Source organism: Triturus cristatus, chromosome 7 (assembly GCF_964204655.1).
Source record: "Triturus cristatus chromosome 7, aTriCri1.1, whole genome shotgun sequence".
Lineage (NCBI taxonomy): Eukaryota > Metazoa > Chordata > Amphibia > Caudata > Salamandridae > Triturus > Triturus cristatus.
The window spans coordinates 767,433,220-767,458,875 of NC_140590.1; the positions used below are offsets into that span (position 1 = coordinate 767,433,220).

The 25,656-nt window shown below is 47.8% G+C and overlaps 1 protein-coding gene across 3 annotated transcripts in view; it reads right to left on the reverse strand.

The window, feature by feature from the left end:
- The window catches only part of LOC146810510 (guanine nucleotide-binding protein G(o) subunit alpha-like), a 433,476-nt gene that overhangs the window by 322,892 nt on the left and 84,928 nt on the right, over positions 1-25,656 (reverse strand). For all 3 annotated transcript variants that reach the window (XM_085617541.1, XM_085617539.1, XM_085617540.1), the window contains one exon: positions 22,302-22,394. In XM_085617541.1, coding sequence (XP_085473667.1) covers positions 22,302-22,394 — 93 coding nt within the window. The remainder of the gene's footprint in view (positions 1-22,301; positions 22,395-25,656) is intronic.

Consider the following 25,656-nt stretch of genomic DNA (forward strand, 5'->3'; position numbering starts at 1 on the left):
GCTCTGAACTCCACCGATTGACAACCTTCGATGATGCGCAGTCCTATTGCTTGCTCATTGTCAAACACTTCAAACTCGCAGTATGTGACCAATTTTCTTAGTCTCGTTGCAAAATCATCTAAACTCTTTTCTTTGTTGGCATGCGGCGTTGAATGTGTACCTCTCGAAATCGACATTTCGTTGGGGGTCAAATTTTTCGGTGAGACACTTTATCACTCCTTTGTAATCCGCCGTTTGATCGGCGGGGAATGTTAACAGTAAATCCTCTATTTCATCCCCTGCAAGATTCAGAAGCAGGTGTAGTTGCTTGCTGTCTGGGACATCAGTGGCACTCATGTAGCGCTCAAACTTCCTGATCCATCTTTCCCACCGGATGCCCGCTGTGGCTCCGATAGACTGAACGGTAGATGCCTGCGGAATATTGCTTGCGTGCTCATCTTCTCATCATTGTCGCTCATTTTCCTTTTCTTGTCTTTCTTTTATTTATTTATTTGTCTGTATTTCTTTCTTTCTTTCTTTACTTCCTCTGTCCTTTTGTTGCCACTGTCTCTTGCTTGCTTTCGCTCTTTTTCCTTCTTTTATGCCCTTTTTCCTTTATTTTTCTGTATTTCTATTGATTCCAATGGCTGCCTGACTTCAAAATGGCCGCTGTGCTGTTCTTTCTTCCTATTGGCCCGTTTTACCTGACTTCAAGATGGCCGCTGTAGTCTCGTGATGTCTGTTTTCTCTCAATGTGCCTGACCTTTCAAAATGGCCGCCGCGCTGTTCTTCGTTCCTATTGGCCCGTTTGGCCTGACTTCAAGATGGCCACCGTAGTCTCGCAAGAGTTTTTGAATCCCGTGCGCTTTCCCATTCAGTTTGGTTCTGTTTCTGCACGCTCCGGTGCTTCGCGCTCTTCGCTTCCCGGGCGGGGCGCCTAAATTATTTAATTTATTCTGCTGTTTGCGCTCTTACCGCTGCACTTTTTCCGCGGCCGGGGAGGGCTCCCGCGTCGCTTCAGCTTCGCTCCTTCCCTCAGACCAGGGTGGGCTCCTGGCACTGCTCCCCTCAGACCAGGGTGGGCTCCTGGCTTTTCCCCACTCGGGGGAATCAGCGCGATGATCACGGATCGTCGCAGTTCCTCTCCAGTCATCCAGCGGACCAGGGTGGGCTCCTGGTTCGTCACGCCTGCTTCTGGCAGGTCAGGGAGGACGACGATTCGGTGTCTTCCTGTTCTCTATGCATCCGACCTTCGATCGCCAGTTGTCGTGTCCCACAAAGACAAAGGACCCAGGTATGGTTTGTTATTCTTCTTTATTGCATGCTTGCATAGCGCTGCTTGTGCCCACGTCCTCCTGCGTTTCCTCATCCCCTCGACTGTCCCCTGCCCCACACCCCTGACCGGATGTGGTGTCCGGTTGCCCCTCAGTCCACATTGTCTGCTGCAGGGTCCTAGTGCCCTGTCCCAGGTCACTACAACATCTACCTTACAGAACCAGTTCCAGGAATTAATAGATCAAGTGCACCTCCTTGTGGATCATGTGAAGGAGACAAAGGGCCGTCCTTAAGACAGCAATATCAGGGTAGTTGGCATGACCAATGAAAGGCCCAGAAAGGCAAGACATTGTTGAAATCCTTGAGAAATGATTAAGACCTTTGTAGTGCCACATAAACTCTCCCTGTTTTCCTGAATCAAAAGAGCCTACTGGGTTCCTCCTCGCAGGTCTCCCCTTTGTGCCTTTCCTAGGCTGCTAGTGGTCAAGCTGTGGCATTTTAAAGACAGGTGAAATACTGCATGCTGCTAGGCAGGCTTGGCGACTTGAAATGGACAATCACCAGCTCCTCATCTTTCCAGATCCTAGTATAGCCATCCAGCACGGGCGAATATCTTTTCTGGCCGTGAAAAGAAAGCTTAGAAAGATGGGACTGAAATACTTGCTGCTCCTTTCGACCAAGCTTAAGATCATAGCGGGTCAAGGCGTGCTCTTCTTCACTGGACCACAAGTAGAATGGGACAAGGCTGAGTGGCAGCGAACATAGTCATAGACGGATGCCCCCCGCAGGTGGGATCACTAAGCTGCCGGGTGAAACTGGAGGAGATCCAGACTAAAGCCTGGCAAGGACTTGGGCTCCATAATCACTCCTTCATGGGAGGAGGTTCAGGGCAGAAAGTTTTCGAAGTCGTTGCATGGGCCTCTTTCAGAGACCTGTCCATGGCTTCCGTTCCTACCTTAACCGACACCTCCGATGACAACAGCTTGCCTCATCTGATATCCCTCCACGATTCATGGCCTACTTCAGTGGTGAGTCCTCAGGCGGTTACAATGTTCTGTGATGGAGGTGGGGTCCCTTGGGCCACCGAATCTGGGCCTAGACCTTGACTGGTGCCACTTTCCTTTAGGATCACTTTAAGCTTCAGCTCCATATGAAAAGTTCTACTTTCTCTAACCTTTCTGGGCTCTTGGCCTTCTTCTGCCTGATTACCCACCTCTAGTTTATAGCAAATTAGCATGCGCAGCCTGTTAGTTTATGAATATCCTTCATAGGCCTTGTCTTTTTACTGGGAATCATAGCCTGGGGGAGCGTGGTGTGGGGGAGCGCCAGAGTTTGTCATCGACTACACAGCGCACCCCACATATACTCACCTAGGTTTGCTGGAATAGATGTCTTTTGCATTGTTGTTTTTATTTTTGTTACCACTGGCAGGGTTCAAACAGGGTCATGTCCCGCTTCTACTGTCACTTCAGAGGCAATAGTGCTGCTTTCTAGAAGGTGCCATTATGCAGAACTTGAATTGCTCCTGAACACCAACACAGACCCACTACTCATCACTACGGCACAACAAGGCAGCTTTTCCATAAACACTTGGAACAATAGGAGGATGGGTACCGCTACTAAGCACTACCAAATCCATTCATTTCTCAGGCGCATGGGAATCCACATAGCCCTGCTTCAGGAATCTCACATAGTGCTCAGAGAAGAGACAAAGTATTTTCTAATAATTTCTCAGCTTATCCTGAAGGGGCTTTAATATGGGTGAGGACGGGAGACCCTCTTGAATCAGAAGCTGTTCAGACAGACCAAGATGGCAGATTATTCTAATAGAGGACAATTTGGATGGGGTCCTGTGAGAAATTGGGTTAGTGGTTGACTGGGGTGTGAACACTGATCAAGCAGCAATCACAATCCCTGTCAGGGTAAGGCACAAGCAAACCCCAAATTAACCTGTGCTCAACCCCCAGTAGCTTGGCACAGAGCAGTCAGGCTTAATTTAGAGGCAAAATGTGTAAAGAATTTGTGCAACACTTAAAAATTGCAAATGGAACAGGAAATCCATGCGGCCTTTTAGGTGCAGTATTGTGTGCTCTATGAAGGTGGGGCTAGAAGCAGGGAGACGACAGCTGAGAAATGTCATGGAGGAGCTGCTGTTGCCTAGGGTTCCCCTTGAACTGCGGGAGGAAATGGGCATTCCTATCTCAGTCCAAAATATCAAGGAGACAATCCTGGAGTAGCCAAAGGCAAAACACCTGGAATTGACACGCTGCAATTGGAATTTTATCAAACCTTTACTGAGGTGCTAGCACCAACATTAGCCCTTCTATACAAGGCAGCAGCTGCAGAGGGCGTGCACCTGCCCTCGCTCAGAAGGGGACCTGATGGTATCAATACCTAATCCGGGCCGCACTTACTTGGATCCTTCTTTTTACCAACAGATACCTATCCTGAATTCCGATTATAAACTTTTTAGCAAGGTTTTGGCAAGTTGCATTTTTTGGGCGCCTTCTTCCGTGATCCACCTGAACTAAAATGGTTTAGTACCTGGGAGAAGCACATACACATACACCAGGAGACTGTACAGAATTATGGAGGCTGGCACTATTGTTTTGCCTCGCTCAGCTTTCCTGGTGCTTGAGCTGGAAAAGGTATTTGACACTTTAGATTGAGAGTTCTTGTTTGCAGTGTTGGCCAGTTTTGCCTTTGGGGCGCACACCATGTACATCCTTCGGTTGCTCTACTAAACCAACCTATCTCAGATGAATTGGACCCTCCAAAGGACATGCTTTTTGTGAGGTAATCGGTTGTGGCAATGCCAGCAAGATGAAAGAACATGTGGGCCACAAAACGATAGCTATGCCTTCGAGGTTTGATCCAGGAGGCTTAGTTCTGGTGCATCAACTGCAAATTCGAAATACTTCCACTACTTTTGTCAACTGTCTGATGTAGCCACACAGGTAAAGGGATAGTTTGTAGTAGCCACATCGGATTGGAGCTCGATCATTTGGATTGCCTCTAATTTCAGAAATACCACAGCCCTAGCACAAATCTCCCATAACCATCATTGGAGAGCATCAGCAGGAGTACGGAAGAGAGAGAACCGAACCACACATGTCCTTCCCCCCCCAGTGGAGATATTACCTTCCATCAGTTGTCCAGAACTATCAGTGACTTAATACAAAAAATTAACTCTGACTTTACCACAGAGGCAGAGAATTTCAAGTCCAAGAAGTGGGTGGGATACACTTAGCCAATCAACACCAACACACTACCCTGCCCCCACCCCTGAACTCCAATAATCCTCTAGTTCAAACAAACCAAACTGGCACAGCAAGGCCTTAAACCCACTGCTCAAAGAGCTGAAAGGATCATTGCTGAGGTACGCTATGTTCTGAGAGAACTCAAAGTAGGTTGTGCGGCTCTTTGGTCAGCCCAGATGCATGCAGTAGGAGATCCATCAAAAGGCATGTGGTAGAGGGAGTGTCCTGATGTAGAATGCAAGGATTGTGCTGCCTAAAGTGCCAGTAGGATGCTGTGAGCATAGTTAAGGATGGCATCGGTCTGTGAAGGGAACAACATGATTCATGCACTACAGTAGACTACATTTCTTAGCAGTCATTAGAAGTCCTATGCACGTGTTTCTGATATTTTGCACCTGCCACCTATAAAAGCAGGAACCAGAAAAGAGACTCTAATTCACAACTGATTCGCCTTCTCTGTCATCAGAATTCAGCCGTGGTTAGTTTTGAGGTTCCAAATGTTTCCTGCTGCTGTCTGAGATTTTCAGTGATCAGGGAACTATACGTGACTTGTCTTTAGAACTTAGAAGAGACCTCAAATTCTAAGTCTGATATTTGTGCTCCTCTTTTTTAGCCAATTTCCGACTTCTGATGAGAAGACCACATCCATTCACAAATTGGACAGTATCCCTGATCTTACCAATTACTACAAAGAGAGCCATAATAATTTTATTTCTTTTGCAGTTGGCACAACTAATAGTGGAAATTGCTTTTTGCTTTCCTGCGATCATTCAAGGCAAATCAAGCCAAGTTCCGGCCAACGTCATTGTTTGAACCAGCAGTGTCTGGTTGACTTAAAGGATGTCCCCAGCCAGTCAGAACTTCTGCTCCCGTCAAGGGTAGGTGATTACACTTGCTGTATAACCCGTGCTAACCCATGGGTAGCTTGGCTCTGAGCAGTCAGGCTCACTACAAAGGCAATGTATAAAGCAAAGGCTGAGCAGCTACTCGCGATAAATACACTGAGGTCTCACAAATGAGACTTCACACAGGATGTATGTAAAAAAATGTATATTTAACACACATATTCAATCATTATAACATGACCATCATATATTTGAGTATAAAACACATTTGGAAATATTACTGGTAGTACTAGGCCCACTCGTATTGTTATGGTATCACTACTTTGCACACTGTGGACAATTCCTAATCTAACACTCCTCCCCCAATTGAGAGAGAGCACCCTTATGTGGTGCACAATATCAAAATTATACATATGCACAAAAAGAGAACACTGTTTAGCTGCACCGCGAGCCAGAGACACATGGGAAAACCCAATGTCGGAAGATATTGTGCTTTTGGCACCAATTAACATATAATGTGGCACCGCCGGTCAGTGTCGTGAATCACAGGTGGTCCACACATGATCACTCCCACTCTGTGCAACAGGTATCAGCAAGTCTGTACGACACATACACACACACACACACACACACACACACACACACACACGCACACACCCACCCAGACAAACACACCAGTTTAATGATTTACCCTCTGCAGACTCCGTGGCCCAAGCCTCCCTCCACCCTCTAGTTCACCCCGATTCCCCTATATCCCCAGATGGAAGCTCACTAACCCCGCCTCATGGACACTGGGCCGCACGCAGCGTAATTCTCACTGTCTGGGCCCTTGGGAAGCAGCTGAGAATATGATGGTGTAGGTCCTTCGCGGAAGATGTTTGATGTCCCTGAGATGTTAGAAAGAACAGAAGACCCGTGGTCGGGCCCTTGGAAAGCACACTTCAGGGCACCATACTTCAGCAAGTCCTCGGGCCAGGCCAGCCTCTTTTCGGACAATTATCCTCCATGCGGACAACAGAGTCTTCTGACAATGTGCACCACGCAGTATGGGTTCTCCAGTCCCACAAGCGTATCTCACCCATTGCTGAAAGATGGCACCTGTGGTTATACTATTGTGTGTCTTTGAAGTTCGGAGTGGTTTAGGGGTTTCCCTTTGAACCACAGATGTCTCCCCTAAATTGTAGGCCTGTCTGCCATTGGACTGTGGAATGCAGATCTTAATCGTAGGGCCGTTATCCTGCCATTAGAGGCTAAGTGTCATAACCTCTATCTTCATTCTATCCCATTTGGCCCTCAAACATCAACGGCCTGCTGTTCTCGTGGGACGCCCATAGTTTATGGCTGTCGTTTGGGCAATGCACAAATGTGCTCCCCATGACCCCTGGTGTCCTCTGGAGCCAGACACTACAGTCCCGAGCCTCTTGGAGCATAGAAATGTCCAGATTATATAAAGGCATCTAAGCAAGTCATACCAAAACCTCCTTTACCAATGGAAAGGGTTTGGCACTACGAGTCCAATGACATGAAACATCATGAGGTTGCTCCACTGCCATCTACTACTGCAGTCCGAAGTAATATCAACCACTTTCCCTTCTTAACCTATAGGAAGAGCAGGCCTCGTAGGTAGTAAAAACACACATAGGTATTCTTCACTACCTGGTCGCATGTGTCTATTGCATACACCAACCTGCGATAGCATGAGGGACACATTATTCCCAGCTCCTGTGGTGCAAGTGCGCCTGCCCGAGTCTACACAGCAGACAGGACACAGGTTTAACTAATGCGTCTGCCTGTGCGCACAAGCAAGCCTGCGTTGGCAGTAGGCACATGCAATTACAGGCACCATAGGTGCAGGTGTGTACTCACGGTGGCCTACAATAGCATGCTGCCCATGAGTTTACTCACAATTGATACCAGTGCGCACCTACCAGCCTGCAATGACAGTTCATTCAGCCTGTGTTTCAGGACATGAAATCAGCGTCACTTCCCAACACGGATAGGAAGGGCGTGCACGCTTTTACGTGGCAAGGACAGTCCAGGCACTTGGCATATTCAGGTTTTAGCATCTTCTTGCAAGTGTGTGCACTCCACCCTGCTCAGATTAGTCGGACATGGGTGGACCCCCTTCTGGGTGTAATTGCGCAATCCCGGCCTGCGATTGCAGACGGGGCACATTGCTGCCAGCACAATGAATGCAAGCACTCAAACACAGGCCTGCACCTGTATACCTGACCCAGAGGTTACAACACCGAGGATACAGGTATACGCTCATAAGGCCACGATGGCAGGCCGGGCACCTATCCAAAATGCCAAGGCACATCCCTCAGCCTGCCACTGCAGGCGGAACATGTATTCGAAACAGCATCAGGGCCGGTGCGCATACCCAAGTCTGTGTTGGCAGACCAGCCCATGTTCCAGAAAAGCGTGTCAGCGCCTCTTCCTAATCTGTGTAGGAAGGCACATGCACTTCCACAATGCCTTGAAAGTGGGGACATGCGCAAGGTCAGGAGGCCACTCCAGAGAATCAGCAGCACCCCAGGAGTATCCATAGGCAGAGCCGAACTGTAAGGCAGGGGAAGCCTCATTTGGGGGTTCCTCACTACTTGGGCAGGGGCACATCCGTATACGCCTGCCAGGACTTCAGCCTGTCACCCCCCTGGGGCCCATCAAGGCTCCCCTAGGGTGGTGCCCTTACGGCTAGGACGACCCACTAAGGGTTGACTGAGGCGTAGGCGATGCCAACCTAGACAGGGGCGCAACGTCACCCCACAGACCTGTCATGGCAGACCAGATATAGGGTTGAGAGCTATCCGGTGGGTGGCACACTCAGTGCTACGTCCCACTACTAGCCAGTGCTGTACCGGGTATGTGGTGTACCTATTTACAGGACACATGGAGGTATGGCACCTAAAATCCATCATATATGTACCCCCAGCCCACTGCGGGCAAGTTGGGCATGGGCACCTTCCCTCTGCCGTACAGGGGGAAGCTCCCCAGTCTCCTAAGGTTATACAGAGAAAGTCGGCAAAGACTAGGAGGCAAACGTTTTACATTTCTGGGTTATTTCCCCCTAAGAAGGCCATGTTCAACAGTCATAAAAACATTTATACATCAAAAAAGATAGTACAATCTTGGCACACCGTGTATGCACAATTGAATATTACTGTAATGTACCGATTATAGTTAATTGCAAAATGCCAATAAAAATGTTTAAAAAACAAAAAGATAGGACAAAACTAATCGCTTTCAAAAAGATAAAAATACTGTTGAAAATCACAACACAAATCGGAATTCATAAGATTTAAAATATGGAAATGCCAGTAGAAACTTTGGGATTAAGAGTCCAAATAACTCATCACAATGCTGTACAAATACATGTAATCACCAGAGAACAAAGTCTAAATGAACAAGCTATTTACCTTCGGGAATGTCTTACCAGGTAGGCTCTATGTAGGTCCAGATACCTTACCATAGAATACTTTCAAGGCATCAGAATGGATCCACAAACCTTGAGCCCTTGAGCAGTGCCTCTGCATGGCGTTAGGTGGCACCGATCAGCTCTGCGTCGGATGCGCTGGATGTGTGCAGTGCCTCTATAGGTGCCATCCCAGCGCATCAGTTTGTTTATGTGGCCTAAAAACACCGTACCACATAATTCCCAAGAATCGAGGTCCCACCAGGCATATAGATTCCATAAAGGGACAGCATAGGCCGCGAGCTCCTACGATGCAACAGCACAGCCTCCCCACTCCCCCTAGTACACTAGTGCGACTGCACCATGTTTAGTTTGGACGTACTACCGGTTGTGTTGTGGAAGGTCCGCAGCATTGGGATTCTCTTCCAACCACAGTTGTTACCTTTCCCCAGGCTCCCTCCCAAAACCATGACCAGACATCCAAAACGGGTGGACGTGGCAACTATTAATGACCGGCTAAATACAGGGCAGGCGCAGCGTTCGTATGATAACTTCCCACGTGTCCCACATCACTCATCCCCAGCACCGCATCATGATTTCAATAACAGACATTAGTCTCATCACCCTCAATATCCAAGGGATGCACACAGCACGTAAACTCTGTGCCTTCTAATTTCGCATCAAACGTCAGCAGGTGCAGATAGCCCTGCTTCAGGAAACATACCTCACACAAGCAGAACTAGAACGATTGTGCAGGCGTTGGCGAGGCATATTCTGATCTACTACATATTCAGCCTACGCGCGAGGAGCAATGATATGGCTCTGACCAGGGGTTGCATTTTAGGAAACCAGCAGGGTAGAGGACCCAGAGGGCAGATATGCACTCTTAGAGGGGCTCCTGGATGGCCAACCGGTATTAATAAGCAGCTTCTACGCAACAAACACTGAGCAGGGAAAGTTTTGGGACTACCCATCAGGTGTCTCTGCACAGTTCTCAAGGACACCCTGGATCCTAGCGGGAGACTACAATTGCGAACTAAACATATTCCTAGATAGGTCTCATCCCCCCACTCAGCATACGCTGGCCCAAGCACAAAGAGCGATACCGGTCCTGGGTAAAACACTGGTCCTTCGTAGATGCATGGAGAAATCAACATCCATAGACTAAACTATATTCCTTCCATTCAATCCCCCACAATTTACGAGTGCGCCTAAACCACTTCCTGTGCTCTCTAGCAATTATCCACATGACTCAACATACAGATTACCTAGGCAGGGTCATATCTGACCATGACGCGCATCTCCAGACCCTCAGATGGCGACCCCCTCTACCTCCGGTTCCTACATGGGGGCTACCACGCGATTTCCTCGAAGACTCAGTATTTTGCCATGAACAAGAGGACAGCATTGGACGCTAGAATGGGACGCCTTCAAGGTGGTCATTAGAGGGGTATGTACTAGACAGATAGCGTGGGTTCGCCAGATATTTGATTGCCACTTACAGGAGACAGAAGGCAGGTTAGCGACCCTAACCAAAGACTTGGACGCTGGAAAGGCATCACCAGCCCAAGTCGCAGAAGCAAAGTTATCAAACGCAGAAGCATTAACAGATCTCCGTAGATATTACTTTAAGGAATACGCAGCAAGAACATATCAGGAAGGGGACCGGGCAGAAGCACTATTGGCCTGGTTGGTTCGACAGGACATGGACATCCTGCCCATTTCAGCACTACGTAGCCCAACAGGGGACATAGCCCACTCGCAAGCGTGCATCCTGCAGCTCTTCCATGACTATTATGCTCAGATATACGGGAGCCCCAGACAGGACTGCCAGGAGCAGGTAGACCATTTCCTTGCCCCCTTAGTCATCCCTAAAATCCAGGCAACTGAAAGGTCCTCCCTAGACACTGTGATCACATCGACAGCAATGGCACGTAACAAGATTCATGGCCTAGATGGACTACCCCTAGAATATTACAGCACATTCTCAGCACAACTGGTGCCTCGGTTGGAGGAAATGTATAGAGTGGCGCTAAAAGGAGGAGAACTCCCAGGCTCACTACAAGAATCCCTTGTGGTATCATTCCTAAACGCCGACAGGGACCAGATACTGCTGACCTCATGTCGACCGATTACACTATCAGCAAACTGTAAGATCCTGGGTAAGATACTGGCCGATCGATTCACTCAGTTCCTTCCAACACTAATACACCCAGATCAGTGCGGGTTCGTACCGGGTAGGAATACCTCCCAAAATATCTGCAGGCTGTTCCATGTTCAGGATCAGGTGCAGGGGCGCTTCCCCCACGCGGTGTGCCTAGTCCTGCACCTGGAGAAGGTCTTTTGATACCCTGACATGGCCATATCTTTTCTCAGCCCTTCAACACAATAGTGGGCCCCAGACTACTAGCATGCACAAGGCTACTGTACACAAACCTCACATCCCGAATATGCCTGGGCCGCTACATCTCGGCACCTTTCCAAGTGAAACGAGGCACAAGACGGGGCGCCCACTCTCCCCCCTCCTTTTTGCCTTAGCAATGGAGCCCCTGGTAATCTGTCTACACCAGGAGGTTACCTAAGTGTCCGACTATCACACCCCAATCGACCTATATGAAGGCAACTGTCGTAAAGCACCGACAGGCATATGGGCCTCAGTAGGGTTCGGGAAGACTCTACCCTTGGCCCCAGTTAGTAGAATAGCAATAGCAAAGATGCTTATAGTGCCCCAACTACTGTACCACTTTGCTAACATACCAGTCATCCCTCCCAGCTCCTTTTTCTGGGAATTAGACTCCCTGCTTAGCTCCCTCATATGGGGTAACAGCCGACGCAGAGATGCAGCTACCGATAGACCAAGGGGGGCTGGGTGCTCCATCCTTCGAGGTGTATTTCCTGGCAGCACAACTCCAGTAGCTATGTTCGGAAACAGGTCCTTAGCTGATACAAGCGATTCGCCGCTTGCTACTACCAGGGACCCGACCCAGCTCGACATCCCCCATACAGGTAGCAATAGTCTGCATGTGTATGCTACAGATTTACTGTCTGTCCCGAGCAAATCCACTCTACACCCCCCTGCAACACCTGGCCGGTCTACCCCGGGGAAGATAATACTACACAGCTCAAATCTTGCAGACCTGGACAGACCACTCGCTCCTCGAGGTGGAGACCCGGTTTGCAGATGGCCAACTCCTCTCATTTGCTCGTTTGGCAGAGGAGAGTGGCCTCCCAAGCGGATCCTCAGACAGATCATCTCAGACTGTTGCGGACTCTGGGACCTATCCGAGGGAGAACAGACGACACACCCAGTACTTCACACAACACTACACATGGGTCCCGGACGCCACTCAATTACTTGGTTATATAAAGTCATACACGAACTTACAGCCATATCACTAAATCCACTGAGACATAAGTGGGAGGAGGAGTTTGCGCAGCCACTACATGATAAAGATTCGGAACAGGCCCTGGAGTACACAAAGAAAGTCTCTTGTAACTCACGATTCAAAAACATTCAATTTTTTATTCTACACCGTGCATACCCAACACCACCACGCCTACAGAGATTCTATCCCAAAATGCAGTTCTTATGCCCGCGCTGCAACATCCCCAACGCAACATTTCAACACATGTTCTGGAACTGCCCCACTCTGGCATCATACTGGAACACAGTGTATGACACAGTACAAGAGGTCACAAAGCTCAAAACCATAAATACATGGGAAGCCTGCAAACTGGGTGTGTTCCACCGCCGGAAACAACTCAAAACTCAAATGCGATTCACATCTCTGGCTATATTGCTGGCAAAGCACAGGTTCAGTGCCAAACCCAGACCTGATGGTGCAACAAGAGATCCTCCCAAAGCGGCCGCCTGATCGGAGGACGGATGCTCAAGCTCAGGAGTTTGGGATACTATACTACTTGTGCCCAATCCGGAGCCACAAGGATGACTTGGGCCCAGTCGGTCTTGATCTTCTTTGGAACTCGGGCAGGAGTCGTTTCAACGGGAAGGCGTACAGGAGTCCTGATACCCCACTCGAGATGAAATGCATCTCAGAGCAAGAGCTGGCTTGGAAACTTCAATGTGCAGAAGTGCTGACATTGCATGTTCTCACCGTTCGCAAATGGCTCTAACCAAGGTTTTCCCCAGTCATGGAAGAGATCTTGCCCCCACCTCCAGATGTATCCTATTGCATTGTAATTGCATTTATATAGCGCTTACTACCCCTGATGAGGCGTCAAAACGCTTTTTCGGCGAGTAGCACGCTCCTCTGGAACCCATAAAGGATTAGTGGCGAATTAGTATACAGAAATATGAAATTAATTTGAGCAGTGGATATGTTAGTCTGTTATTTGGATTGAGAAGAATAGTGGAGGGATAGAAGAGGGAAAAGGTTTGCATTTATATAGCTCTTGCTACCCCTGATGAGGTGTGGAAGCGTTTTTTGGTGAGTAGCACGCTACTCCGGAGCCAAAAAAGGATTAGTGGTGAAGTAGTCTAGGGAAATATGACATTAATTTGAATGGTGGACATGTTATGTAGACACAATTCGTGATCTGCGAGCCATCGACTGCTGGGTTCATCCGCCGTGGTGTAAAGAACCTGCCAGGTGCAGCATGACTGGGAAAATGTCCTGATGTTCCAATCAAGTCCTGAGGTGCAGGATCTTCTGGTGCAGGGTCCACAACACCACCCAGCCCGGCTTGTTTCAGCGCCACATGGTGGTGGTGTAGTCTGTGAAAACCTGAACCAGCATTGCCTCGATGGAGGGGAGGAAGCATTTCAATGCCAAGAGAATCACCTCGAAAACGTTGATGTGAAGCTGAGACTGGGCTGAAGACCAGAGTCCTCTAATTTCCACCTTTTCCAGATGGCCTCCCCAACCCTGTAGCAACACATCTATTACTACTGTGAGATCTGGGTAGGAAAGGGAGAGGGGTTTGACTCTGACCCAGTGGTGTTTTGTTAGCCACCACTACAGGTCTTTAGAAACTCCCTACGACATCTGTATCACGTCAGAGATGTTCATCTGATAATGCTCCCATTGGGACTTCAGGACCCAATGCAGAGCCCGCATATGCTAGTGGGTATGCTTTACCAGCAGGATGCCGGAGGCCAAGGGATCCAGCAGCATCAGAGTCAGTCCCACCGAAATCGAGAATAGAGGCTGAAACATCGGCAGCATAGACTCAATATCCTGGACTCACCAATCAGTAGGATAGGCGTGGAAGTGCACGGTATCCAGAATGGATCCAATGAAAGGAAGCATCTGAGAGGGAGTCACATTGATAGTAAACCCCAGCGAATGCAGGACATCCATCGAAGTCTGGAGGAGGATGACAAGTGCCTAAGGTGAGCCCACTTTCAACAGTCAGTAGCTGAGATAGGGGAAGACTGGAAACCCGGACCTCGGCAGATGGGCTGTGAACACTGCCATCACTTTCGTGAACACCCGAGGGGCAATGGTAAGGCCAAAGGAGAGCACAGCACAACAAGCTGAAAATGCTAGTGGCCCACCATGAGCTGCAAGTAATGTCTGTGGGCCAGCAGGACGGCTATATGGAAATATGCATCATGCAAGTCCTGCAGTACCAGCCACGCTCCTACATCCAGGGCAGACAGGGTCTGAGCGAACGTGAGCATCTTGAATTTCGTTTTCTTCATGAAGTACTTGAGATGGTGCAAATTTAGAATAAGGCGGAGGCCTCTGTCCTTCTGCACCATCAGAAAACAGCAAGAATCACAACCTACTTCTGATTTCAGTACCCTCTCAATGGCCCCTTTGGCCAAAAGAGCCTGGACTTCATGAGGCAACATGGAGAGATGATCCTCCATCAGCCAATCTGAGGAAGGTGACATGGCTGGCAGGTTTTCCGCAAATGGAAGGGTGTAACCCCACAGAAAAGTTTAGAGCATCCATTTGTCTGAAGTTATAGACTGCCAGCGGGCAGGTGGTGCTGGATCCAGGCGCCAACAGGTTGCTTGTGATGTTGCAAGGGCATGTTAAAGAGGATTGGAGGCTGTGGCTGCCAGGGGTGAGGAAGGGAAAGGGCTGGATTGGGCATATCCATGGGCTTTGGGTCCCACAAGGATTGTGGTAGCCACGTCTGCAGCCACGGAAGGACTGGAGGACGGTGGTTGGGTGGAATTAAAGGTGACTGGTAGCACCTACCATTGCCGCAGAAAGCAGAATGAGTCTGGCGTGGGGCCATGGAAAGTCCCAATTACTGAGCGGTTCTCTACCGTCCTTGACAGGCTCGAGCGCTGAGTCTGCCTGGTAGCCAAACAGGCGAGTGCCGTAGAAGGGCATGTCCATAAAGGATGCCTGGACATCCCCCGAGAAGCCAGTTGATCTCAGCCAGACGTGGCAATGGATCGCAACTGACAAAGCAATTGTTCTACCCAGTGAGTCTGTCATGTCCAGTCCGTAGCGCATCATGTTCTCCGAGACCAAGGGCAGCACTTGCGCAACAGAGTCCCATACTGTATGGTTGTACCGGCACAAGAGGCAAAGTGTTCACAGGGTTAATCTTGGAAGTTGAGGTCTGCACTACCAAGTTCTCAAGGGTGAAAAGCTGGATCCCCAAGATCACAGCACTGGAGACGGGTGATTGCCCTGTGCACAGAAGCTCCTGTGCAGGGCTTGGCTCAGGCCACATGCAGGGCATCAGTGAGGGCTTTATTGAAGGGGAGAAGAGGTTTCATGGAGGGTACCCCAGGTTGAAGAACCTCTGTCAAGACATTTGGTATTGACCACCACCAAGGGTAGTGTAAGCTCCAAGACCTCAGCCACACTCAGCACCATCATGGCAAAAGAAGCCCCTTCCTCCATAGCCACACTAGGAGGAGAGATCAGGCCCGTGTCTGGTGAGGTGTCCAGACCACTGGTATGACAGTTCCTCATACCAGTTATCCTCGGCCAAGGGACCCTCAAGGGGGTCAGGGGAGCCATAAGGATCTTCAGATCCACCCCAAGCATATTCCTCACAGGGCCTGTCAAAAAATTGGAGGCACTGTCTTCGACCAGGGAGGTTGTGGTCTGGTCTATGCCAGAGTCGAAGCCGCACCGGCTCCATATCGAAGTCAGAATTACAAAGGGGTCAGGGGCAGCGGAAACGGCTCCACTGGACAAGACTCTGGTGAAGGTCGTGGATTTGCAACCAGAGCTTGTCTTGAGCCAGGAACAGCTCCAACGGGCCTGACTGGCGCAGACGGCGAACTCACAGGTAAGAAACCAGTTGTGGCACCTTCCGAACCCATGGGGCCTGAAGGGTCAGCTCGCCAAAAAATGAGGTGCATAGCCTCATGGAATTCTTTCATTTGGGCTGGAATCACTCTGGCTCCAGAAATTCTGGTCGACACGGAGTGGACCCAGACTCCACTCCACAGTGGAAGTGTGAGAGCGGGGCCCAGATTTGTGCAGTCGCTCACAAACATTGTCCGAAGATTTGGACAGCATGGTGAAGTCGAAGAATGCAACTTCTCGGTCTTCTTCTTGTGGGAATTACCCAACGAAGATTTTGACCTTTGTGATGACCGAAGAGAACTACTCCGTGAGCGTGCCTGGGATCTTCCACATGAATTGGAGCAATACGGAGTTATTCGGTGCCTAGAGATCAGGAGCTTCAACGCTCGTTACCGGATCGATTTGGGGTTCATCGCATGGCAGTCAAGGCAGGCCTTAAAATCATGGTCCGGCTGTAGGCACCATAAGCAAACCAAATGAGGGTCTATCACAAGCATTTGCCTGTGATAGGCTCCACAGGGCTTAAAACCGACAGGTTTAATAGGCAACATTCCTAAGGCACAATGGGAGCAAGATTGCTCAAAACCTCTTGAAAAGAAAAAAAAAACATAGAAAAAACAATTACTGAGGTAGCTCTTCCAGATCTGCGCTGATGGCGCAAAAAGAAAAGGACTGATGCCAGCACGCGTGTGGCACCTATATAGGCACTGTGCACATCACATCTGGCGCAGATGTGGAGCTGATTAGCACCACCTATCGGTGCACAGAGGTACTGCTTGTGGTTTTCCGGATCTAGTCTGACACATTGGGGATATTTTAAGGTAAGGAACCTGCGGCTAGAAGGCTCTATCAGATACATACATTAGACAAAGGAGTCCATTTCATCAAAATAAAGTGCAAGCTATCAAGAAGTTCATGAAGTGCAAGAAATTCAGCCCCCAAAAAGTATTCTCGCCAATTAGTATGTTACTATGGAAAGGTAGGAACCCAGCAATCAGACACCCAACATAAAGGATCACACAAGAGAAGCAAGAAATCAAAGTCCCATGGTAAGGATCCACCCACCACCCACCTCATGCCATGACTCCATGTCTTCATACAGAGGCACCTCAGCCGTACAGAGAAGAATGCCAAACAGATACATGAATTTATTAAGTACAACCGCTAGTTCAATAAGCGCCTGCAGTCCTTTTTCACTCTCCTGCCACCCGCCCTCACATGAGGTGCAGTCCTCATACCACAGTTAAAGCTGATCGGAATAACTCTGCAAAAATCAGGAGTGTGAATCAGTGGGAGCATGTGTGTGTGTGTGTGTGTGTGTGTGTGTGTGTATGGCCAACAGGAGCCCACTCCAGCCATACCACATTCATTAGAGTGAGCCTGAATACCAAAACTATCGTTTTCCCTTTGTGGCATATTCTTTATTTATTTCCAAACTAAAGTTCAAAACAGCAGGGCCTCAGAATAGACATTTTCACTGACTCCATGAAGAAAAGCAGTGTAACAGGGTGAACAACAACCAAAGGACTAGCTAGTTTACGAACACAAAGAGCCCTCAAAGAAGTAATTAATCCCTCATCACTTTAACTGATGCCCCCAGTCATCCCTGTTCTGCTTCTGACATGAGGTCTGTATAATGAAGTTCTTCTTCACCAGGGTTTAGCTACAGATCCACCCTCCAATACACCATTGGGTTGCAGGTGAGTCGGGGAAGCAAAATTGAGCTGCAATAGCAGGTGTAAGGGACCAACCCAAATAGTCAGGCAACCATGTTACCTTAGGGCAGGAGGGCATACTGTGACTCCGTACCTGGCTGTATGCAAGGTCTCAGGCAGACATGCAAGTAAGGGACAATCTGTGTCCATTTTTGCACAGTTTGGTTGCAGCCTTTGAGAGTCCCCGTACTGCTCAAAAGAGTTGGGTTATATTTTGAGGATTTGTGTAGCGTACTATCAGCCGGGAGGGTATCCTGGCACCGAGCAGGTTTAAGTCCAGCATTGCCTAAGGTAGCTAGTCGGACAGCCAGGTCTTTAGCTTTTTGCAGAACTCAAGAACGCAGAAGGAGGTTCTGACAGATAAGGACAGGTTATTCCACACCTTAGGAGCAATGTAGTAGAAAGCCACACTGCCAGATCTGGTTTTGTTTATGCGTACGATGTGTACAAGTAGGAGTCCATCTGAGTGGAAGTGTCTGGATGGCGTGTGAAAGGAAATGCAGTTATTGAGGTATGCTGGATCAGTGTTGTGCAGTGCTTGAAAGTATGAGTGAGGAGTCAGAACTGTGCTTTTTGTGTATGGGGAGCCAGTGGTGTGATGTGTGTGCAGCATTGGAAGTGGAGTCATTCTGGCTGCTGAGTTCTGAATGTTTTGCAGTCGTATGGTGAGTTGCTTACTGATCTCGGCCCAAAGAGTGCTTCCGTAGTCCAGCTTGCTTGGCGTATTCAATGGGTTTTCGGTTGCAGGTTGATAGCCATTTGAAAAATTCTCTCACCATCTTCAGGTGTGGATGCAAGAAGCAGTGACTGCTTTCACCTGGGAGGTCATGTCAAGTTAGTGGTTAATGATGATCTAGAGGTTTTTTGATGTGGGTGGGGTGGGTGTGGGTCGTAGTCCAGCCAGCCACCAGGTGGAGCCCTACTGTTATTTTGCCCGAAGATCACAACTTCTGTCTGGTCTGCGTTCAGTTTGAGACAGTTGGTCACATTCAGTTGACAACTTCTGTCATGCAGGCAGTAAACGTGTTCAAAGTATTAAGAGTCTTGTCCGAGGGGGCGAGTATAAGCTGAGGGTTGTCGGCGTAGGAAAGGATGTCCATGTTGCGGATGATGCTTGCCAGTGGGATCATGTATTTGTTGAAGAGGGTCGGACTAAGTGATGATCATTACAGTACACCACATATGAGATTGCAGCCGTCCGAAGAGTAAGGGGGCCAGACTAACTGACTGAGTCCTGCTGTCAGAAAAGAGAAGATGCAGATCCAGCAGAAAGCGGGACCATGGATTCCAATTTGGTGCAACTTTGGATGAGGATGGGGTGTGAAACCATGTCAAAGACTGCAGAGAAGTCCAGGAGGATGAGGGCCTCTGTGTCTCACGTCCAAGGTCGTGGAGATGTAATCTGTGCCTGCGATTAGGGCTGTTTCAGAGCTGTGTTTGGGTCAGAATCCAGACTGTGTAGGTCGAGAGGTTGGTGATGGCAGAGGTGATCAGTGAGGCATCTGGTAATGAGCTTTCTCGAAGACTTTGGCTGGGTACAAAAACAGGGAAATCAGGCTGTAGTAGGTGAGCATTGATGGGTTTGCGGAGGGCTTTTTGAGCATGAGGGAGAGGACTGTGCAATGTTTCCATGTGTCCGGGAAAGTGGCTGATGAAATAGAGGATTCAGGATAAGGCTAGGTGTGAATGCTGAGCTGATGGGTTGAAGTCCTTTGGTAAAGGTATGGAGTGGGAAACGGTACAATAGGGCCCTGCAGTGGATAAACTGCATGGTGATAGCGGTTTTGTCCATGGTGATGACGGCCACATGGTCATAATCGGTTTTTTGGATGAGACAGGGAGCTGCATTACAAGATCTGTCGGGTCCAGTTGAGGTTCAAAATTGATGTACAGGGAGGTTATCATGGTGCTGTGGCATGCTTAGCGAGTGATCAGGTGTAGAGGAGCATACATGAGAGTATGGATTGTTGTGCGGTGTGGTGTGGTAGCTAAATGGTGTAACTGTGAGAGTAGGGTACTGCAAGTGAGGAAGAGGTGAGCGGCAGGTGTGGAAGATAGCAGGAAAAATGTGCAGGCCACACACCACGCTACCTCGGTGTTGTGTGGTGCTGCAGGGCAACAGCATTGAAAGCAGAGGCCAGTATTGAGGGCTTGCTTTTGGCACACCTTTGGTGAGCATGCTGCTGCCAGTAAGTAGATCCTGGGAGAGGAGAGCAGAGGGCGGTGTGCCGGGCTGGAGGATGGTGGTAGTGGAAGAGTGACGGAAGAGATAAGGAGCATGCGATGAGGCGGGATAGAAGAAAGAGCAGTAAAATGTCCCATAAGGGGGAAAAGAGCAAAAAGGAGCTAAAAGAGCAAAAGTATAAATTAAAGCAAAATCAAGGAATGCAAAGACATGCAGAGAAAGATCACAGTGGCAGAGAGAAAGCATTGACAATAGAGCAAACTAAGAATAAAAGCGAAAGAAAGAAAATGAGCGAAAGTGCGAAGGCTAGCGAGATCAACAGGAAAGTGGCAATAAACAAGGGCAGTAAGAAAATGAGGTATAAAAAGGCAAAGAACAAAAAAATGCAGGATTAGCAATAGACAGAAGGCAGTCAGAAAGCATTACCAAAAGAGTTGAAAAAAGCTAAGATTGAAAACAGGCAAAACAAAAGTGAAATGGCAGAAAGTAAAAGTAAAAGGCCAGAACAAACCTTAAGGAAATGAGGATCGAGAGAGAGCAAGAAAGAGCTATAGGAAGCACCAAGGAGAGGCAGAAGAAGCAAGGCAGGAGTCTCTAACGCACTGGAACACTGTCCGGAAAGGAACAGCCTGGTCGGAGGACCTGGCACAGGTATGTTCTAGGGACACTATAAGGTACCTGCTTAACTTCTGGTCTACAGCTGGGGCTGCCTTTAAGTGGGTACTGAGGGGGGGGGGGAAGGAGACCAGGGGGCAGTCGTTGGGGCTATAAAGGGCGGCGTAGCTGGAAAACAGGAAAACTGAAGAGCACTGAAGGGGGTAAGGAGCGCACTAGGAATCTGGTGGATATGCGTCTCAGAAGTCCTACTCGGGGCCGGCTCTAGGGCAGTGCGATCGGCGCGACCGCCCCGGTCTCTGACTTGGGGTGGGGGCGTCATTTTTGGAAATGTATACTATGATTTTAAAAGCACCTGCTGCCACGTTCCTGGCCTCCAGCAATTTTCAGACATCAATTAAAATGTCAAGATAAATCCGGTGATTAATGGCCTTACTTGAAAGACCGGAGGTTTGTCTAGTGGAAGTTTTGACTCATCCTGAGGTAAGTGCAGAGGGTTAAGATGCCTGCTGCTAAGAACGTGTACCATGCAGATAACGAAGTGCACATGATGTAAATAGGTCAGTGGGTTACTGCTTCTGTAAGAGAGCTCCTTTTGTTACTTGTGGTTTCCAAGTCAATATTTTTATATATAACATTGAGCCATTAATGGTCATCAAAGAGCTGCATGCAAACTGCAAGGTATATGTTAGAGCTATAGGTTTTTTGCCCAGTCTTTCATAATCCTAATCTTGTGAAAAGGGTTCATTTGGGTAGGTAACAATTCTTATTATGAAAGAGAACCCCTAACAATGATGTTACGTTTTACATTCAGAATTTGTGCTTTCCCAGAATAAAGACTCAAACTATATTGCCTAGCAGTATCGATGACATGTCACTCCTACACTACACCTTGTAGTCCTAGCTGATGTAACATTTCCTATACACTGATTTACACACACGATTGTCTCTGTGCAGTGTGTGTGGTGTAAAGTGCTCTGACACCTTACACTGGTTTGATTGGTGCTTTAAAACTAAATGTTACTGTTAAAGGGTTCTAGTGAGGGAATCCATGGCAGAGGTGGCCATTGAGGGGGCGCCAACAGACATTGTCGCACAGGTCACCACCAGCGCTAAAGCCGGCCCTGGTCATACTCCATCTCCAGTACCATATTTAACAGTTGAGATCATTTGAAATAGCCCATCTCAGCCTAGTGCTATTCCTCAAAGTCTTTGGTACCTCAACTGCCCTGTTCCTTCCATCCTGGGGGAGCTTGCTTCAGCATAACGCTCTAAAGAAGAGATCATTGTTACAACCGCACTTGAGCCAAACCATCCATGTCGGACACACAAAAAGAAAACTAGTGTCACTGTTTCTGGTTCTAGAAGAAGGTAGAGGGGCTCGAGAGGTTAGGGTTGGTCTTTTAACCTTTACCAGAACATGCACACTCTTGGCATATTCCTTTGCCACATCCGCTGGCTTCCATCATTTACCCTGTGCCCTATGTTCAACAGAATCTGGACCGGCAATTCAATGAGGCCTCATGGTTCCATTTATTGCTGGCACCCAATTACGGCAGAGGCCTTGCACCATTTTTGCCCAGGCCTACCCTTCGCACTCCCATGGAAACTGTGCCACCCGCAGAGAATTTCCTACTTGGACTCTTACCACCATCACTTGGTCTGGTCTTACCTTGTTCCTTTTGTTTGCCAGAGTGATAGTCAACATCCCATTAATATGCCCCGCATCACAACCCAGGGATTACCTAAACCTTCTGTCCTTTACCTTGTTCTCACGGTCCGCCAAGTTGATCCTCAGAAGCCCCATCCCATGCAGTACGCATTTCATGGAGCCCAGGAGATTGTCCAGCACAGCAGGCTAGAAAAATGAGAGTGAGATAAATTAGACACTGTGGCAGCAGTAGGGATAAAGAGGAGACAAAGATAAGGGAGACAATGCTGAGGGAGGTGATCTAGACGAAAGCTAGTGGAAATACTCAGTATAAAGTGAATGGGCTCGGAGTCAATGTCTAGACAAGAAAAGGGAAGGAATGCAATGGGTAACCAGGAAAAGGCAAAATGACTGGATGAAACAATAGGGGGGGGGGGCAGAGGAGACGGTGGAGAGGTAAGTAATGGGGAGAGAAGGGAGACAATGCAGAACGAGTGTAGTGTTCTGACACATTACTGAGTTTTTAATTTTGTCATGCAAAAATATCGACTATTAATACATCATTAAGGTATATATAAATAAATAAATAAATAAATAAATAAAAGCAGGCTCTGACACCGTGGGTATGCAACACAAAGTGATATTTATTCTCAGAGATAAATGGCGTGTTTCGGCGGTCTCCCCGCCTTGTTCACATAGCGGGCGCCATTAGCAAAAGGCATTAAATGCTCTCCCTGAGCAGATTGTCATGGCAACAGCATTGCCTACATAAACATAGAAGAGTTCTGTGTTCGGTAAAATACAATAAATCAGCATCTCAAAAACAATAACAGATTAAACACAGATACGATAAATAAACTCAGGTTTATGACTTCAAGTCAGTCATAAACTTATATAAGGAGCAGGTTGTTGCCATTTTAAAATAATATTGTCAACAAAGAAAATAATAATGTCACCAGTTGAAAGAAAAAGAGGATTCATAGCAGGGACAAATGTGTAAACATATATACACACTCACTGATGTGTACTAAGACCAGTGTCTGAGTATACCGTAGGGTGCAATCTACCGTGCTAAGTAGAGCGTTGTACCCTTTTGAGACGATGTGTTAATAGTTAACTTGCCTACACCATAATTGCTAACTCAAGTGAGATTAACACAAGAAGGCAAAGCTAAATTGTTTCACAATCGAATTGGCCCATTAATGAAGAGCTTAGATTGCACTCGGTATACCATCAGCATCAGTCCACTGTGAGTCTATGGAGACCATATGAAGGAACACACTATCAGACTACATAGACCTTGCTACAATTAAGAAAAAGAATTCTAACATCTCATAAAATAAACACATGCGGAGGCTCCCAACCTGCAAACAATAATTAAAGACAACTGAACACATAATCAATACCACAAAATATGAACGTGTAGTAAATCGAAGAAAAAGAACAAAAACATGTATCCCTTAACCAATTAAAACTGGCTCTACAAGCCAAGCACCCTGCTTGCGGGAAAGGGAATAGTCAGCTTACATCTAGAGGTGCACTATCAATTTCTCATCTGAGTTGAGTCCTATTGGGATCTTTGAGTTGAGCGATATTATATATCGAGATTCGAGTCTCCACAACTGTAATTGCCTGTTGCCACCCCTGGGGTGTTTTTTGGGACAGAATCGATCACAAAATAAACCAAATCTTCTGCCTTGCCCTGGTGGTATTGGTTGATGTGCCTGGCCGCTGGGTAACTCTGAGCATCGTTTGTAATAGCCCTAAGATGTTGTAAAAAGCGTACATGGACTTTGTGGATGGTACTGCCCACGTATCTATTATGGCATGTACACTCCAAAACGTATACTGCAAAATCTGTTTTGCAGTTATATGTACCTCTGATCTCGATGGAACTTGATCTAAGGGGTGAATGTATAGAGATGGTATTGCGCCCATGTTTGCACGCTTTGCATTTCATGCACCTGAAGAAATCCTTCCTGGATTGGAGCCAGTCAGAGCCTCTCTTGATTTGGGGCATGCTCTGCACTAGTTCGTTCCTCATAGACTTCGCCCTTCTATAAGATATAAGGGGGGGCTCGTGGTATGCAGAGCCTATTACGGGGTCACTTATTAGTATCCTCCAGTTCTTGGACAAAATGGTTCCTATTCTAGCATGGTATGCGGAGTATCCTGTGATGTGCCGGATTGGATTCTCACGTATATACTTGTGCCTCTGTTGTTAACTTCTACTCTCATCATAGAGTATCTCCTCCCTTGATCTTGGTTTAGATTCCTCTTTCGCTGACTCCAGTACCTCCTGACTGTACCCCCTGGCTTTCATTCTAGAGAAAAGGTCTGTCTGTGCTTCCTTCAAGGTTTTATTGGTACTGCAATTACGCTTCATACGTAAACATTCAGCGTAAGATATACTGTGTTTCAGTTTGGTAGGGTGGAAACTGCTAGCATGGAGGATGGAATTCCCCCAAGTGAGTTTCCTGAAGGTCTTGGTCTGCAGTTTCCCATTCTCTACGAAAACCGCTAGGTCAAGGAAGTGTATCTCTTGTTCACTGATGTCACAAGTGAATGTGAGGTTTAAACTGTTTTCATTGATTTCTTGAGAAAACATGAGGGCTGCCTCAAGTGTGCCACTCCACACGATGAATAAATCATCAATGTACCTGGTATACAGTACCACATTCTCAGACCATTCTTGCACATGTTTTACCTTAAGTACCTGCTCCTCCCACGAGCCCATATGCATATTCGCATAGCTGGGGGCAAAGCAGCTACCCATGGCCAACCCCTGTGTCTGTTAGTATGTACATTGGTCATAAATGAACAGATTGTTATCAAGGCACCATTCTGCCATTTATAAAAGCATGAGAATGTGCTGATGTAGGTGTATCAGTCTTTGTCCCAAATAGTATCTCAAAGCCCTCATCCTATCAATGTGCCGTATGCTAGTATAGAGAGCGATAACGTCTTAGGTCATGCTCTTCCCAGGAGACATTGTACATCTTCCTCAGGAAATATATATTATCTACTGGCGGTCGCCAGTAGATAGTTATAGTTAGGACCTATTTTCCATAGGAAATCCGCAACAATCTATTGGGAATTTCTTTGGCGCCGATTGACGAATCTTTGCGAAATTCTCCAAAGTTTTGGCCAGCTCCGCTCCGCTCCTACCCTAAATGTTTCGTGGTGATTCGTCAAGCGGGGGCCGAGAAAAAAGGGGGGTCCCAAAACGCGTTTTCCCCATGCAATTTCCCATAGGATCTGTTGTCGCAGCTACAGCCCGAACCGCTGAACGGAATGACACCAAATTTAGCAAAGAGGTAGTCCTCAGTTCGGACTCGTGCCTTTTGCATATTTGGTGTGAATCTGTTCAGTAGTTCCTGAGAAAATTAGGGTAAAAAAGTTAGTGATATCTATGGCCGCGGAGGATCCGCGGACCCTACCCGCACCGTACACGAACCCTCCCCGAACC